This window comes from Danaus plexippus, chromosome 27, assembly GCF_018135715.1.
Source record: "Danaus plexippus chromosome 27, MEX_DaPlex, whole genome shotgun sequence".
In the NCBI taxonomy this organism is placed as follows: Eukaryota; Metazoa; Arthropoda; class Insecta; order Lepidoptera; family Nymphalidae; genus Danaus; species Danaus plexippus.
The window spans coordinates 787,304-804,414 of NC_083555.1; the positions used below are offsets into that span (position 1 = coordinate 787,304).

The 17,111-nt window shown below is 31.9% G+C and overlaps 5 protein-coding genes across 8 annotated transcripts in view; 3 read left to right on the forward strand and 2 right to left on the reverse strand.

The window, feature by feature from the left end:
- The window catches only part of LOC116775591 (heterogeneous nuclear ribonucleoprotein L), a 178,808-nt gene extending 177,863 nt beyond the window's left edge, over positions 1–945 (reverse strand). Inside the window, exon 1 of one of the 4 annotated variants that reach the window (XM_061525026.1) lies at positions 769–945. In XM_061525026.1, coding sequence (XP_061381010.1) covers positions 769–822 — 54 coding nt within the window. In that variant the 5' untranslated portion in view covers positions 823–945. Of the gene's footprint in view, positions 1–759 lie in introns of all 4 variants that reach the window. The other 3 variants (XM_061525024.1, XM_061525028.1, XM_061525027.1) reach the window with 3 other exon arrangements.
- A 294-nt stretch (positions 946–1,239) lies between these two features.
- Positions 1,240–3,381, forward strand: LOC116775721 (zinc finger protein 181-like). Its single transcript, XM_032668690.2, has 3 exons — positions 1,240–1,555; positions 2,137–2,223; positions 2,587–3,381. Exons 1-3 carry the CDS (start codon positions 1,406–1,408, stop codon positions 3,298–3,300), a joined length of 951 nt encoding a protein of 316 aa, XP_032524581.2. The 5' UTR covers positions 1,240–1,405; the 3' UTR covers positions 3,301–3,381.
- Positions 3,308–5,063, reverse strand: LOC116775722 (adrenodoxin-like protein 1, mitochondrial). The gene is made up of 5 exons (XM_032668693.2): positions 4,786–5,063; positions 4,661–4,712; positions 4,339–4,445; positions 3,814–3,954; positions 3,308–3,593 (listed from the first exon to the last, which is right to left on the reverse strand). The coding sequence occupies exons 1-5, from the start codon at positions 4,880–4,882 to the stop codon at positions 3,490–3,492; spliced, it is 501 nt and encodes a 166-aa protein (XP_032524584.2). The 5' UTR covers positions 4,883–5,063; the 3' UTR covers positions 3,308–3,489.
- Positions 5,064–5,280: 217 nt separating this feature from the next.
- LOC116775660 (zinc finger and BTB domain-containing protein 41-like) lies at positions 5,281–8,766 on the forward strand. The gene is made up of 3 exons (XM_032668595.2): positions 5,281–5,465; positions 6,017–6,333; positions 6,667–8,766. Exons 2-3 carry the CDS (start codon positions 6,037–6,039, stop codon positions 8,668–8,670), a joined length of 2,301 nt encoding a protein of 766 aa, XP_032524486.2. The 5' UTR covers positions 5,281–5,465; positions 6,017–6,036; the 3' UTR covers positions 8,671–8,766.
- A 518-nt stretch (positions 8,767–9,284) lies between these two features.
- On the forward strand, positions 9,285–17,037 carry LOC116775651 (F-box only protein 28). Its single transcript, XM_032668585.2, has 9 exons — positions 9,285–9,626; positions 10,036–10,163; positions 13,069–13,189; positions 13,529–13,721; positions 14,017–14,132; positions 14,456–14,543; positions 15,026–15,115; positions 15,292–15,402; positions 15,688–17,037. The coding sequence occupies exons 1-9, from the start codon at positions 9,543–9,545 to the stop codon at positions 15,933–15,935; spliced, it is 1,179 nt and encodes a 392-aa protein (XP_032524476.1). The 5' UTR covers positions 9,285–9,542; the 3' UTR covers positions 15,936–17,037.
- Positions 17,038–17,111: the final 74 nt, after the last annotated feature.

The window sequence follows — 17,111 nt, forward strand, 5'->3', positions numbered from 1 at the left end:
ATATGCACAGTCCCTTGTTCTTCAAATTGTACTATATATACGATTTCATTTACGATACATATTAAGATTTCAAATCATCACCGCCTTATCAGCACGTCGTTGTTGACATACCTATCTTGTTTGTATTTTTTGCATTTCTATTATAATTTTATGCAAACATTCACTTATCGCAATATTTTCGATGTAACGGTAAAAAGTTCAAATATAAACTTGTTTGAGCCGCATAAAATTAAAGATAAAATGATGTGAGTGATGACCAAAACTTTATTCTTTTAATATTAATTTCGTAATATTGCTTTTTATTGTAAAATACGACTCGGAAACTTCGGAAGTAGTCTTTAGATATAACCCAGCTTTGTTCGCTGCGTACAAAATTAGTAAATTTTCCCGCCGATCCCAGCTCTAATGATCGGCTATGTCAATCACTATAATTGACAGTCTGACATTTAGCTATTTTTGGTTTCTAAAGAAATGGAATCTAAAAAACAAGCTTCGTTGTGAGAAGCGTCACTTTAAAATTATTGTCACTGTTGTCACCTGTCAATACAGTAACCTCAAACATCACATCAACAATAAAACGTGGATACCATTACCAGATAGTCGTTCAACATTCCATATCAATCGCTATTGTTTTCGTCACATAATGTTAAATCAGTATAAAACCAATCCGTATATGTATAGCAAAACATGACAGAGGATTCTGATAAAACACGGCCATTTTAATTGTTGTGTGTGTAGTGTTGAAAATTAAATACATACCCGCTCTACCTCAAGATCGGTACTCGCGCATAGTCTTTTGCCTCCACCACCGTTGTATGCCATTGTACACCACAATACAAACACAAATCACACCGAAACGCGTTAAGCATAAATCGAACACGAATACACCTCCTCGGTCAGAGGTTGGGAGCAGACTGAAAGAGTGAATGCCGAATGAATTCAAACACTCTGGAATGAACGAAGACCGACTCGGCGCGAAGGGTTCTTCCATAGACAATGTTTTGGTGTTTTCACTGTTGCTATGTTGGTAAAATATCATAAATATTACTACATAGTACCATAGAAAAAAAAAATTTTGTTTTCTTTAATAGTTTTAATAATTAAACCCTTTATAGACCTGTAAATAATATAGAGGTATTAAAAGACATATAATTGCCTACTGTTTTACCTTCTCGTATACCTATTCTTATTTCTGAATTGCAACTAAGTTCTATTTAGACATTGTCAAATATAAGAAATTTTTATTGTCATAACATTTTTACTCCTGTCTTAACTGACATTAAATATTTACTTTTTAAATAATAATTAAGATTTAAAGTAATGTATTAAGGTTTAACAAAACCTGTGTATGATCATGTGTGAACAACACTATCCAAAATATATTACGGATTTAATATAATTTTTTATGAATAGAACTCCGTATTTCTTAATTATTTATAATATGGTTGAGGAAGTTGAAATAAAGATAGAATATTTTGATTCAAATGAAATCGACCCATTGAAGGAATACAAAAATCAAGAATCCAAAAAAAATCCCACATTGCAAAATGACGAGGTAATTTATTTGATAATAAAATCATTTACGGTAAGGCCGCAAGTATAAAAGTTTCTCTTACAAAGGTAAGTATAATTGAATGTAACAATATATTCAACTACAAAATTTTTTTTTGGATTATTTAGAAAATGATATGTTGATATATTTTAACATCAAAGAATTTGAGTACATGAAAAAATTGTGGAATGATTACGATTAACTTGTGCATTTAATTTTAAATATTTACTAAGAATTTGACTGACTATTTCATGACTTTGGCAGTCAGCTAACTTATGGGTTCATCTTAAAACCTTTGTTTTTATTGCATCTGGAAATACTTAATGCATACTTTCTTACTTGGAGAGGAAGAAAACAAGGAGAGTTATGTCCGAATCAGATCCTGGAAAGAACACACTACCAACTAAAACCCCAATGGCTCTGCTTGACCACAGGCCCCGCGAGACAATTCTACTGTTGTCTAGCATCTCTATCTTGACACCTACTAAAATACTTGCAAAAACTTATTCATATATTCCTAACAAGGATATCCATAGGGATATTCTTTGATTATTATTTTTTGTATGGTAATAATTTTTTTTTAGAATTCTACGAAGCTGTCCTACATTCTCAAGGAATCATATGAAGATAATCTAAACACAAAATTAAAGCCGAGTAATAAATTTCAAGATGTAGGTAACAAAGTTTAATTAATAAATTGATATTTCTAAAATAATATTGTTATAAGTTTCATTTTTTTGCAAAAAAACCATTTAGATAAATATATTATTATATATTTTTAATGCTAAAATCTCAAATCGATAATTTATATGCAGCAGCCGGTACTACTTTTTATTAGATTAAGGCAGTGAATCATTTATGAAAATGTTTTGTACTAAGCTGATATAGTTTATAGGCAAAAAATATTATTATATACGTAATACTTTTATTTAATTGAGATCTGGTTACTTTTTAATGTAATAACCTGTCTTAACAAAGTTTAAAATATAGGCTGTGTTCATATATGATGGTACTTAAATAATTTTATCTTTCAGAAATCACAAACAACATGGCACAATTCAACAGACACCAGCGGTAGACTTCTCTGTAGATTTTGCGATTTAAAATATTCAACAACACAAACATTACGACATCACATTAAAATGAAGCATCCAAACATGGAATATAATTTAAAAAGATATATTTTGTATAACAAACGAAATTGTAAACATATATGTCATATATGTAAAAAGAAATTCAGTAATGTGGAGGAATTAAGGAAACATGTGAACTGTAGCCATGCCATCGATGTTGTGGCCTTATCATGTATTTATTGTGATGCAACTTTTAATAACAGCAATCAATTAACAGGTCACATGTATTTGAAACATAACAAAGTATGCAAAATATTCACATGCGATGTATGCGGTTATCGCACTATTAAGAAATCGCATTTTATAAAACACTCTGTGACTCATGAAGTTGAAAAGAAAATTTCCTGTAAATATTGCGATTATGTTACAAATAATTACTCAAATTTGAAAGTGCACGAGCACATTCATACAGACAAAAAACCATATGTTTGTGACTATAATAAGTGTGACTATGAGAGCAGTTCCAGTTCGGGATTAAGAAGTCACCGTTTAAAACATTTCCGTGCCAAAAATATGTTGTATTGTGATAAATGTGGCTATTCAACAGTTTATAAGAATTCGTTAAACAGACATTTAGATAGTCACAAGAGATCTAGCATCAGAGATGCATTATGAAAAAAACTTTCCTTATATATATTTATTTACATTAAACTAATATTCAACATATTCTCTATAAATACATATTGTGGGTACTGAGACTTAGTTTCATTTATTCCAATTAGTGTAACAGATCTAAAACAGTGAAGCAAAAACCATAAATTTAATTTTTTGTATGTACTGAGTAATACTTTTCTTTCTATAAAATTAATGTGGTGTAGGCTTGTGGCCATCTACATAGAAATTTCTAGTTGCTTTTGGTAATTTTAATTCCATTCCCTCCATTTCTTTTGTCAAAACAATTTGACAACCTGAAAAAAATATCAAGCAAAGAGTTTTTATATAATATATTCTTAAACAATAAAATAATATAAATAATGCCAGGTTTTGGTGAAGCATTAGTTTGATGTATTTCAGTTTTATATTCATATTTAAAAGAAATAAGTTTTTGATACCTTCAGTTGTGCAAAATAATAACTCTGGTTAAAAAACTTGTTTTGCTATCTCCGAATAAAAGAGTTGAGTATTTACCTAGTCTGGAATTTTCCTTTAAAAATGGTGCCATATCTAACAAATCATCTTCCTTCTCTTCAGGTTCTGGTAGTGTATCAAGATATTTCTCGTGTACATACACATGACATGTTGTACACGCTAGTGATGCCTCACAAGCACCTAGCAATAACAACACCTTATATTATACACAACAATTTTAAGATTTATATCTAACATATTTGAAGCTTATACAGTACCTATTTAGAATTTTGTATATATTATTTTAATACAAATCAGTAGAAAAGTTAACAGATTTAAGCAAGTTTAATGATATGCCAGTAAAACTTTATATTTAATAAATTTTATATTTTGTTTACAAGTAGTAAGTGAATAGCAGATTGTATACATTTATTCAGAGGGAAGTTTACTGTTTTTCAGTTAGAAATCTCTCCAAAATTTTAAATTAAAAGTGATGAGAACCATATTATAATTATATAAGTGTATATAAATTTATCATATGTTTTTTAAATAAACTCCCTCAAATTTTCATACTACAATACATACCTTCCATTTCAATTCCATATCTATGTGCAAGATACAGGACATTGTCACCAATTTTCCCTCTCACATTTGTCTTTTTTCCATCCTTATCAATATACACAACATTCACTCTGAAAAAAAAATAAAGATTATCAAAAAATTACATCACGTAAAAATATTCCATTAAAATTTAAAACCACATTTTTCTAAATAATAAATATAAAATATATGTGATAGTTTACTACAAAGCGACACCAGTCTCATTATGCTTACCTACTGATACATAATTTAATATTTTAAACTAAACAGAATAGATATATTTATTTACATATTATTTTAAACTCACACTTCGTCTTCCGATTTTGGATCTTGCCATTCATATTCTCCGTGCCTTAAACCTAAAAGATAATTGTTTACATTGAGGAACATATATTATTTTAATGACTTTTAAAAGAAAAGATAACAAATCACCTGAAGTTATACTGAAAAATCTTTGTCGAGATAAAGATAACGCTTTAAAAGATCCCTTAGTACTATGTGATCGAAAAAACTTCAGAGTTCGAAACATTTTTACAAATTAATAATAATAATCATACTTAACACAAAAAATAATATATATTTCGCGACTATTCTATTTTTGAGGTTATAACCTAGCAATAATACAATCAACAATGAACTCTCTGTTAAACTCAAAGAAGTTAGAACTTCCTAGTGATAAGAAATTTAACATTGACATGTTATGACACTATCAATATTACATAAAACTATTTTATATAAAATCTTGTACAGCCATACTCTTATGTTTTTTTTATATATAATTGTATAGATATTGTGTTCTTGTAGTAATATGCAATTTATATTTATAACTTTGTTTATCTCTATACATATGTTTTAAATTGTTTGTCTAAATAAGTTATTGTAAAAAAAACAGCAACACTTAATTATATGTCACACATTCTTGAAAAACGTCTATAATCACAACCATATTGTCCATTTTTTATAATGATTTAAAATATAATAGTTATTGATTTTTTCTTCAAATGGGTAAAGGCTATTATATTATTCCAATATGAATCTTATTTAATGTAATATTAATGAATTACGGCCATAGTATCTTATGTTGTGAATTTCGGTGATAGAATTTACTTAAGGTAAGTTTTACGACCAAATGACGTGTATTTTGCAATATCACAAATATGAAGGACTCCGTTTTTGTCATCTCTATGGCGAATTTATAAAAAGGCGTTGTTATTGTAATCAAGTCATTAGAAGCAAATAATTAGCAAAGTTGTTGACATTAGTGTATAACCATACATATATATTTTCTTTAAAGATGGTATTCTAATTTCTTTTTGTTGTCGTTTAATATCTTGTCATTTCTATTATTACTTATTAAACTTTTTACTGTCATATGGAATGTTATCAGCTGCAATATTGTCTGGTATTACATTGACTTAATCATTCATTCTTCCAACAAGATGCATATTTTTCTTAAGCTGATATTTATGTTTAGAAAATGTACAAATAAACCTATAAAAGATATAACACAAGATTCCAATTAGAAAGAATTACTTTTAACTAACAATCTAACTTGAACATAAACAATGAGAATTGTTGTTATGGTTGCTAATCAGTTCTTGATTATCAATAATATTTTAATGTCTTTATATAAATTTTATCATATTTATATATTTATTTTCAGACTAGGTTAAGAATATTATAATGTCAATATTAGAAGATAGAGTCGATGTCAAAGACATCAAAGTTGAAAGAATCGAAGAAGATCGTAAAGATCCAACTACCTTCCTACCAGATGAACCAATGACGTATGAAATAAAAACTAAGAAGAAAAAAAAGAAAAAGAAACAAGAAGATCCCTTTAAAGATATAGAGGAAAAGATTCCGTTAACCACTGTGACTATATACGACCCAATCACAGAAGTAAATACGGAAACGGTATTAGATCCAGAAGTCAATATAAAGGTTGAAAACATAGAGGTTGAATTAGATTTTAATGATGTGAGTTCTCAGTGAATTAATAATATAAGATTAAAAAAAAATGTGAAAAAATATATTTAGAAAATGTTTTGAAAATTTTTTTTAGAACAATATTTGTAAAACATATATATTTTTTTTGTTTTTAATAATGTACAACCCAATAACATTAAATTGAAATAATAAAATCTTAAAATATTATATTTGAAGATATAGAAAATACATAAAAAAATTAAACAGAGACCTGATGAGAATTTTGTGTATTACAGATTGTATTGTAGTTAATTTTATTTATAGTGATCTAACGTGGAAATTACAAATATATGTTACAAATAGTATTTTATTTCTCTATTTCAGTTTGCTAATGATAATGGTTTAATGGTAGAGGGCCCACAGAGTGAAGATAGTCAAGAACCCGCTGTGAAAATCGAAGACCAAAGTCATGAAGCCGTCTTATTGACCTTTGAAAGTATAATCCACGACAAAAACGTCCTGGGCTTCAGCCCCGCGTCCGCGCCAGCGACGAACTACGTCTGCAAGATATGTCATCTAGTCTTTCAATCCCCGAAAACCCTTAGGATGCATCAGAAGAGGAAACACAAGGTCTTCCGCAAATCATTCAAGCATATATGTGATTACTGCGGAATGTCCTACGAACAGAAAAACAGCCTGGTTGCCCATATTAAAAGGAAACACGGCCCGAACTCTGTCCCTGACGATGGTGAAGAACGAACTTGTGACGTTTGCGCGCTAGTTTTCAAGGGCATGACTAGATTGAGAATGCATATGAGGAGAAAACATGGCTCCTTCGAAGAATCCTTCAAACATGTCTGCCAAGAATGTGGTCTTACGTACGACAAGTATAGAAGTCTTATTGTACACATACAACGGAAACACAACAACGACAAAAAACCCGTATTGGACACGTGGTACAACTGCCCGTTCTGTCCAAAAGTTTTCACCAAAAGGGAAACATACGCTAGACATGTCCAAAGAAAACACAGAATCAGTGATGATGATGAAATGAAACACGAAAATCATGATCTAGAAAATTATAAAAACGAGGCTACAGGGGAAGTCACCTGTAAAGAATGTCCACTAGTGTTTTCATCGGTGACATTCCTAAAATTACATATGAGGAGGAAACACAACGCTTTGAAAGAAGACTTCAGATTGAAATGCAAAATATGCAACTTGTCCTACGATAAAATAGAAAGCTTAAAGCGCCACATACGAAGGAAACACGACAAGAACTCGTACTGCGATGTCTGCGATAAACAGTTTGAGAGTAGAGAAGTTTATCTCACTCACACGCACAAAAGAATAGTCCAAGAATGTTCGGTTTGCAATTTAATATTCGCTACGCATCGCGGTCTCTGTAAACATTTACGGACTACCCACAAAGTGGAACTGCCCAGGACTGTGTTCTGTGATCTGTGCAACGAAAGTTTCCACGACAAACGACAGCTCAAACCTCATTATATGAAAGTACATTTGAAAGCTTCGTACACATGTATCTTCTGTAAGAAGATATTCAAAGCGAAAGAGAGCTATCGCCGTCACGTGCTCCTAAAGCATCCGGTGAACGAAAAAACATGTCTGCAGAAATGTGATCAATGCACAGAGAGTTTTGCTGACGAATTCGAGCTGTGCAAACATATTAACATGGCGCACAGACAGCAGAATTCCGAGATAGGCCCACTAACTTTAATAGACATTAAAAAAGAAGAAGTGGACATACCAGAGACATTCCACTGTACAAAATGTTCGAATACATACAATAATTGGAATGATTTAAAAACGCATTACGAACAGAGTCACATATCCGTGGCCGAAACCCAGTGCCAGATATGTGGGGAGTTGGTACCGGGCAACGAGTTGCAGAAGCACATTAAAACAGCCCACACGGATACGTCAGTGAGGTGCAAGTACTGCGAATTCGTTACCAACAACCGCGCTAGTATGACACAACACATGTTGCGACATAAAAATGCAACGACAATACACTGTGATTACAGCAATTGTAAATATAAAACATTCTACGAGGGTGCCATGGAGAAACATAAGCGAAGGCATAGAGACCAGGGTGTAAAACTGCAATGTTCTCAATGTCCTTTCCAGACTATGGGCAAATATATATTGAAGTACCACGAGGAAGCCCACAGTACGGGCAAAAAACGTTATTCGTGCGACCAGTGTGACTACGCCACTATATTGCCGGCCAATCTAGTCCAACACAGGTACAAACATTCCTCGGAAAAGAGATTCAAGTGCGAGGTCTGCCCGTTCGCTACAAAGTACAATACATCGTTGCGTTTCCACGTTAAAAAGAAACATTGTGATCTCCCGACATTCAGTTAATGTTAAAGTTTTTGAAATATTTTAAAATATTTTTGGTGTTATGTCTTTTTAAATTGATTTATTAAAAGTCTTTTACATTTTAATGTGTGTTACTTACACGCGTGTTTTACTTTTATTACAAATTAATGTTCTGATGGTATCAAAACACCAAAAGAAACTGCTGCTATGTTTAAACATGAGTCACTTAAATTTGACGTGGGGGCTAATCCGTTTGTGTTTTTAAGTTTATTCACATTTTCATATCATCTACACATTATTCTGTAGACCTTGTACAATAATATTTTTAGTCATTATATAACTTTGGAACATAGAACGCCATCTTTAACGCTTAAACCCATCCACATCTATGTTGGTGACTCACATAGAATAACTAAAGTTATCAATTCTACTTGACCACGAAAATTAAATAAAGTAGGAACTGTTGTTTTGTTATGCTTACCAGTTATTATTCACCAATACACTTTTAATTCATAAAGTATTATAAGACAAGACATTAATAATGATCAAGACCATTTCATAAACATCTGGCAACTCCAAGCGACTGTCATTTGTCAAAATTTTATGTTGACAAGACATTAGATTTTTCTACACGCCCAAGCATCAACATTTATTTATTCGTTTACACCAATCGTTCGTCATATGTGTCAGAAGAGGACATAAAACGTGTGACTAATATTCGGGTAGTCTTGATATTCCACAAACGTTTTGTAAAGAAACATCGCGAAAACAAAGAAGGAAACTATATTTAAACTTCGTAATGACAAGACTTCATGACTAAAAACTGTTGTAAAAGTGTAACTTCCATTGTCATTTACAGTGGATGTATGTGGTAGTGTAAATTTCAGTGGCGGAAGACCGATTTTGGTTTTAAAATGACCTTACTGAGCCTACCAGTACTTGTTATTGAAAATATATTCTCTTATTTATCTTACGATGAAATAGCTAAAAACAGATTGGTAAGTATAAATACACTTGATACAAACAAACAGACGTACGCTTCGATAGTGTTCTATAAATATTCATTCTAGAAGAGACGTAAAGTAATGATAGTATGTTACAAAGGAAAAACATAATTTATTGCTTTACAAATAATGAATTTTAATACCATATACATAAAGTGCATGGATGTTGATTTATGCCTCTATGTATAAATATTATATCTATTAATTGTATGGTTTATATTAAACCATGTTATATAATAATTGAAACAATAAAATACTTCTTAAATAATACCATAACAAAAAAAAAATTACAGTGTAATTTCATAAATAATGTCTTATTTTTTTAAATTATTTAAATTCAATGTAAAATCCCCATAATATGCTGGATCTCAACAATTTCTATTTTCTTTTCCATTATAACAAGGTATCGAGAGCATTCAACGAAATATGTATGCGTCTATTGAACAGAGGATTCCTTGTGATTGAAAGACGTCATGCTTTAGCGCTGAAGAGTGTGAAAGCTCAACTGCCGAGAAGAGAGTCAGAACGGAGGTAAAAATATACTGGATTTCCATATAATTAATAATTGTAACTATTACTTGTCGACCTGTTCATATTGATTTTATTATTATCATTTTTGTATATATATATATATTAACAATACTAGGAGGCTCTTAATATATGTATATCATAATATATATGTCTTTTGACATATAGTATAAAGTAAGACAATAATTACTATATGTTTCATGGTTAGCATTACATCATCATAACAATATGATAGCAAATTTGAATAAAACATATATATTTTATATGTTTAGAGTGTACATGTGTCTGTATAATTGATAAAGTTATGTATGGCGATGCATTATGTCACTACATATGTACTAATAGCAACTCAAGGTAAATAGTATATTACGTAGAGTTTATATAGATTATAGAACAGTCTAGAATAACAATCTCAAGCTTCAATATAAACAAATGATGTATATATATACTAGTTCTCGCCTGCGACTTCGTCCGCGTTAATGTCAGAGTTAGTGATATATGTATAGCTGACCGGGCGAACTCTATTGCCTTCCGTAAATAACGAGATACTGGAATTTATTAAGCATTTTTTTTCTTCTTCGATCAAACAACAATATCCTATGTCCATCTCCTGGTTCTAAGCTAGCTCCCTACCAATTTTCAACAATATCCCAACAGCCATTATTACGTCTTAAATAGTGTAACTAACACAACTTTCTTATATATATAGATATATATACGCACACACGCATCATTTTGTATATTTTTTCATTTCAAAAACTTGTGTATTCAAAAATAGTTTTAAATATGATGGGTCATTTGTATAAAAAGTTTTAGCTATCTGATTATATCACCTGCCGGCTATTGTGTTAGTATTTTTTTTTCTTATATTTCAATATCAATCAATCAATATTTAAAATGTATCAATTTAAAAGTCCGTAATAAATTATGTTTTGCCATTGTAAAAGCTATTCTAGTTCAAAAGTCAATATTTGAGTTTTTTTTTAGATTATTTTCGAAAATTGTAAGTTTTATCAAAATAAAAAATTCAATCCAAAATTCTTTACAAAAAAAGTAATTAGTATTTTTTCCTAAGAATTACCGTTCCTGAGATATCGCGATTCTAAAATCCACATTGTACATTAAAAGTGAGGTAGTGTACTCGGCGCGTGTTTTAACCGTGGTTTAGATCGCAGGTCTACTCCGCTAATTGTTATGACAATTTTAGAATAATTTAATGGGAAAATACCCGTTAAGTTTAGCAGTTAATTATTGGGTTAACTATTATTTAATTTTTTTTTCATGTTTTAATCAGATTCATACTCTTCAATGTCTATTTCAACTGGCATGCCTTCTTCGACTTCTTCTTCCTCTTTCTGGATGTTCACAAATTGTTCAAATTTGGCTGAGGCCTGATTCATTGGTCTCTTCATTATAACCACAGGAATCTTTCACTATTTTAATCAAATGGACATTTGATCGTCACTGACCTTGGCAATTTGTACACGCTGGACAACACAGCAACCCGACTTTTTTGGCACTAAAATCTTTTTTGTAATTCCAAAAATAGTGTTGAGGAGTTTTTGTCTAGTAGATGTATTTAAAGTTTTGATCGGGTTCGGAGTACTATTTTACGGATGCGTTGCCGATCTGGGAAAGAGGCAGAGGAAAGGGTGGGAACAGGGAAAGGGCAAGCGGCTCTCACTCATCGGACTAAACGCAGCCATTAAAGACTACTTCACGCAGATTCTCTGTGAGAGGGTGGTACTTCCCCGGGCGAGCCAGCCTATGTTCGAGCTGTAGTAATTTAACCACAACCAGTCTCTACCACCTATAAATGATGCTAGAGACTAGCTATGATAATATGATAGTCGTATTTGTTTCTTGTTTTGGCATATTTTTCAAAAAAAAAAATTAATCATCGGTATCTATCAATGAAAGTTTTTTTTTTGGAGCTCCATAAACCGCAAGAAGAAAGCGAATTTCTTCCGTAATTATTGTTTGAAGTCTGTCAATTTCAATAAATACTTTAGGACAGTCAAACAAAACCTTTCTTTAGAATTACTTCAATATTGTTTTGCCCCTTCTGTACATTGCTGGCGGAATGTCGTAGCCGATTATCGCGTATAAAAATAAAATAATAAGTTTTGGCATTTCGGAGCAGCAGATAATTTTTTGTAGAATATAAAACGCTCGTAGCACACTACTTCAGGTGGCGTGGAAATGTGTGAATATCGTGTATAATGTGGCTAAAAGAATCGTCTCGGGTATAGAAACATCTAGGATGAAAATTATAAGGACCATTGTTGTAGAGAACTTTAAGATGTACAACTTTGGTCTCACATTTGTTGATGAAACTGACCATTTTCGAAAGAAATGTAAAAAATTAATAAATTTTGACCTTGGACCGCGGATAACTTTTGGAGCACACATACGATCGATGGGGACTTTTAAAAGTTTTTTTTTGTACTGATAAACCCCAGCCTTCCACCAAAATTGAATTTTCCGGAAATGTTTGTTATTTGACCACTATTTTTATGTCTAAATTGACCCGACTAATAGGATCTTGCCTATCAGTTGATTCTTGAACCAAATCATTTAAACTTAATCCTAGGTCTAAAAAATTGCGAAAAACAATTAAGTTTTGTTAAGTATATAGTAAGACATAAGTTCATTGACCTCTATCACAAGTGATTGTATACTCTGTAGGTAAGCTAAAGTAATTCCTACTTATAATAAAATTTGTGGAGATGTGTAGATATCTGTTGCTCTTCCAGGCAACATCTACTGAGTGACGAACTGTCCAATACTGTAGCTTAGACTTCAGAATAACACACGGCCTATAATTTATCCCAAATTACAATCCAAGCTAACGAAGTCGGGGTCTAATACTAGTTACATTTTTAATTATGATTTATCCTATTTCCAGATATCACCCGCTGGCCCGTCATTGCGACATACTGACGTCAATCGAGACTCGCATATCGATGTTAAACATGACGTACTCGAAATTCATCGACATTGGCATATGTTGCTTTATACCGGGACGGGTAAGAAATAATTTGTATGCCAATAGCATACATTTATTAAATATATTTATATAATTCTGCCATTAAATAGAAATGACATAGGCAAAATATACCAAGATTCCACAGCGAATGAAGCCATAGATAAAAAAATATATATTGCTTAAAAAGAGGTCGTATACTCAAATAAAATAATTGACATCTGTTTCTATTGTGACGTGTAATTTTTTTTCGAAACCTGAACACAGCGCATAGGTTGATTTTAATTTATAAAAACAAATAAGATTTTACTGACATTTAAATTTATCGATTTTAAACAAAAAAAAAAAATCAGTTTTAATGCAATTTCTTATATATTACCAGGTGATAGATGAAATAAAACGCGTGTTATCCATAGTCGAGGGTCCGCAGACACCGCCGCGTGTTCATGAAGTGTTACAGGAGCTGAGAGATATATCGAGCATGGCGATAGAACATTTCGATGATAAAATATCACCGGCCTTCAGGAAGCGGCTGCAGGAGGGTGTGACGTCACCAGCGCCGAGACCTGTACAGGGTGAGAATGTTATTGAACCAGATATGTGGATGAAGGAATTTTGGGGGTAGATCGTCTTTTTGGAGCACTAGAGGTAGAAATTAGGTTAAAATATAACTATTAGGGAATCAATTAAGTTGGTATTTTGAGGTAAATACTGTCCAAATGAATGTAAATAGCAAGGTCATAATTCGGAGAAAAATGACTTTCAGGGCCTATAAATGTTAAAATTTTAAAGGGAAAAAAGACTATTAATAACCCTAGTATTTTTAAGAAATCTATGTATAATTTTATTATTTTGCCTGTCCTCTGCCAGGTGTAATGTCACCACTGGTTCTTCGCCAGGAGTTAGTTCATCTCCGCCGCCGCTCCATCCTCAACGCGAAGCTCTCCCTGTTCCTCGCTTCACAGTACAAGAATTTCCACAAGCGGGTTAGTGTAATGCAAAAATAATTTTGTACGATACCATTATTATTTACAAATAAAGTGGAGGACACACAGACAAATGTATTTTGAAATGTTATCTGTGATAGAAAATACACACACACTATATATATATATATAAAATAAAATTTATTTTCAATGAAGAATCAAAGAATCCTTTAATTCCTAGAAATTAGGATAGTATAAAAAACTTATTTCCTGAGTACAGAAATTTATGCTTTACTTCATTAGAATAAGGTTGCATTTTCTTAATTATACTTATAATATATAAATATTTATTAAAATGACTAATACCTTATATATCATTCCAGATGTTTGAGTACAAAAAGATAGCCTGGAGACAACGAAGGACTATCAGAGAACTTTCTAGAAGACAAAGAGACCAAGACGGCGCTATAGGTATTATTATTATACTTGTGTCCAAAATTATCAAGACACGTGATAATCATCGTGTGTGGAGTCCCTTCAGAAGAACCCACGCTTCGTATGTTGGAATGATAGCAGGAAGGGGTGGAAAATGATTGTTAAGGAATTTATAGCGTTCGTGAAGGACAAACTTCATTGACATGACTTAGAAATGACAACTGGCCCATTCACTCTCGCTCCGTCTCTTTATATGCCTCTCTATCTAATCTAAAATTTTATTTTTTATAATATATGCATAAATTTATAGCTCAAAATATAACTCGTTGGTTAGTATGTAGACGGTCCCCTTGTTATATAAAAATACATAACAGAAGAAAAAACTCTTTATAAGGGACAATTAAAACGATTTATCCCACAACAATCAACTTTTATTTCTTCCAAGACTTTATTTAAAAGTTATATTTTCTACGATATGTTTAATAAAGTACGTTATCTTATAATATTTTCATTTTCAGCGGAACTCAAAAAACGCATTGAAGAATGTGACATTAAATACAGTGAACTGACGCACACCAACCAAGCTGTGGGCGGGAAGGTTATAGCAGGTTAAAGAAACCCTTATATATATGATAAATACCAAGCTATACGTAAGATTTTATTTACCTGTTCTATATAAAAACATACATATATATATATCTCTTATTTTGGCAACAGTTAGACACACACACACACACACATATATATATATGATTGTACTTGTATTAATGTGCTAAGTTTCCAGCGACGTCGTGTGAGCGCGCTTCGTCGCAGCCGCTCCGCCACTTCGGCAGCCAGATCAAGCTAGACCTCTCCGTGCTACCGATAGGCACGTCCAAGAGGAATCAGAATAAACGTAAGCAATCACGACAATAATATATAAACATAACTCATTATACTGACATATAACACTTACGCGAGCATTCACTTCAATGAAACTAATATTATTGGGATCATTACGCGTATTTTATTCTCATAAGATGACATCTCGTCCGTCCGTGATCACGTTCTGCAAAGTATCCTTAACGTCGGAAATATGCGATATGAAAATAACAAAATACGCGTAGTAGTCCGCAAAAAAATTGTTCATTCACATAACTTTTTATATAGATATATTACCTAATTCATATATCATTTTTAGTGTTGCCAAACATGAAGCCACGGAAGCCGGTGATAAAATTCCCGAGTATGTCTGAAGATACGGAGACGGAATCTATCCCGGGACCGTCGAGTCCCAAAACAAAGACACAATCAACACTCGCCAAAATACGCGGGATCGCTAACGAGATACGCCACCTCTCGAACCTATCCAAGAATTTCGACAGCAAGTTAAAGCGCCCTCTGTCGGACTCGGAGGAAGCCGAGGCGAAGAAAATGAAAATGGACTGACGTTAGAGAAAATTAAATGGATTGATTAATTTTAAAATAATGCTCACAAGTTGTTTGTTCGTTTGTATTTTGTTGACGGCAATTGTTCATGGCCGAATGTCTTACTTCACGTTAAGTATTAATAGTTGTCCGATGTGTTCATTCTGTGTTAGTCTGGGGCGGCCTCGGAGGGGCGGAGGAGTGGGAGTTAATCAATACAGTACAGTTGGTGACCACAGCGGAATCTGTTTGTAATGACAGCCAAAGGAACTTACAGAGCAACATAAAGCGCTTTGTGAATTATTTCTCATGTACATGCATATGTACGTATATATTTTATTAGTGAAGCATATACTAATTGACATATATTTTTAATATTTATGCCAGTATTCAGTACTTTTTGTATTTGAAATTCATCGAGATCATAAAAAGACCTTATTTAATTCCTTTGCAAGAGATAAGTTTTATTCAACATTCTAAAGTGCGTGTATTTTATAACAATAAACAAAAACACAATTTTTCTTAAATGCTTTGTAGCATAGATATTTTTTTTTTGTCTTTTTTTTTCAAAAATTACTTAAAAACTAACTGAGATTCAAAACAAAAATGAGTCGATGAAATTAAAAAAAATTATGAGAAATTTAAAGCATGTTGACCACAATAAGCGAAATAAATTAAATAAGCGCGGTCGTTACATCCGGCTATCACAAAGCGTTTTATATGGAAAAAAAAAACAATAGGTAATTACGTCATAACCGGTTGGTCAAGATAAGCGGATTCTGCTATATACTAAAAATAAAATAACTGTTCTGAGTAACAATTTTTTTTGTAATTAAAATCTCGTAAGTCTACTTTGGGGCTGTCAGTTATGTTTGGTGTTGATACGAAGTGAATTTCTTTGATCTCGTTTGGCGTGAGGTTTTTATAATTGAATTGTATCAAAGAAATTTCGCAATATGAGGCAGATTTATAGTTAATTGTAAAGCTTTGTAAAGGGCTGTTGAAGTGATCGCACCTAACTCGAGTTCTTCCTGAATATTTGCAATAATTGATGTGTAAATCTTACATATTTTATAAAGCATATTTAAATTTATCCGCCTACAGATAAAGAGTTAACTATGTCGTGGCTGTTTTATTTATTAACCCACTAACGAAATATTTAGTAAAAACCAACCAAAATTGCTCTGCTTTCACTAA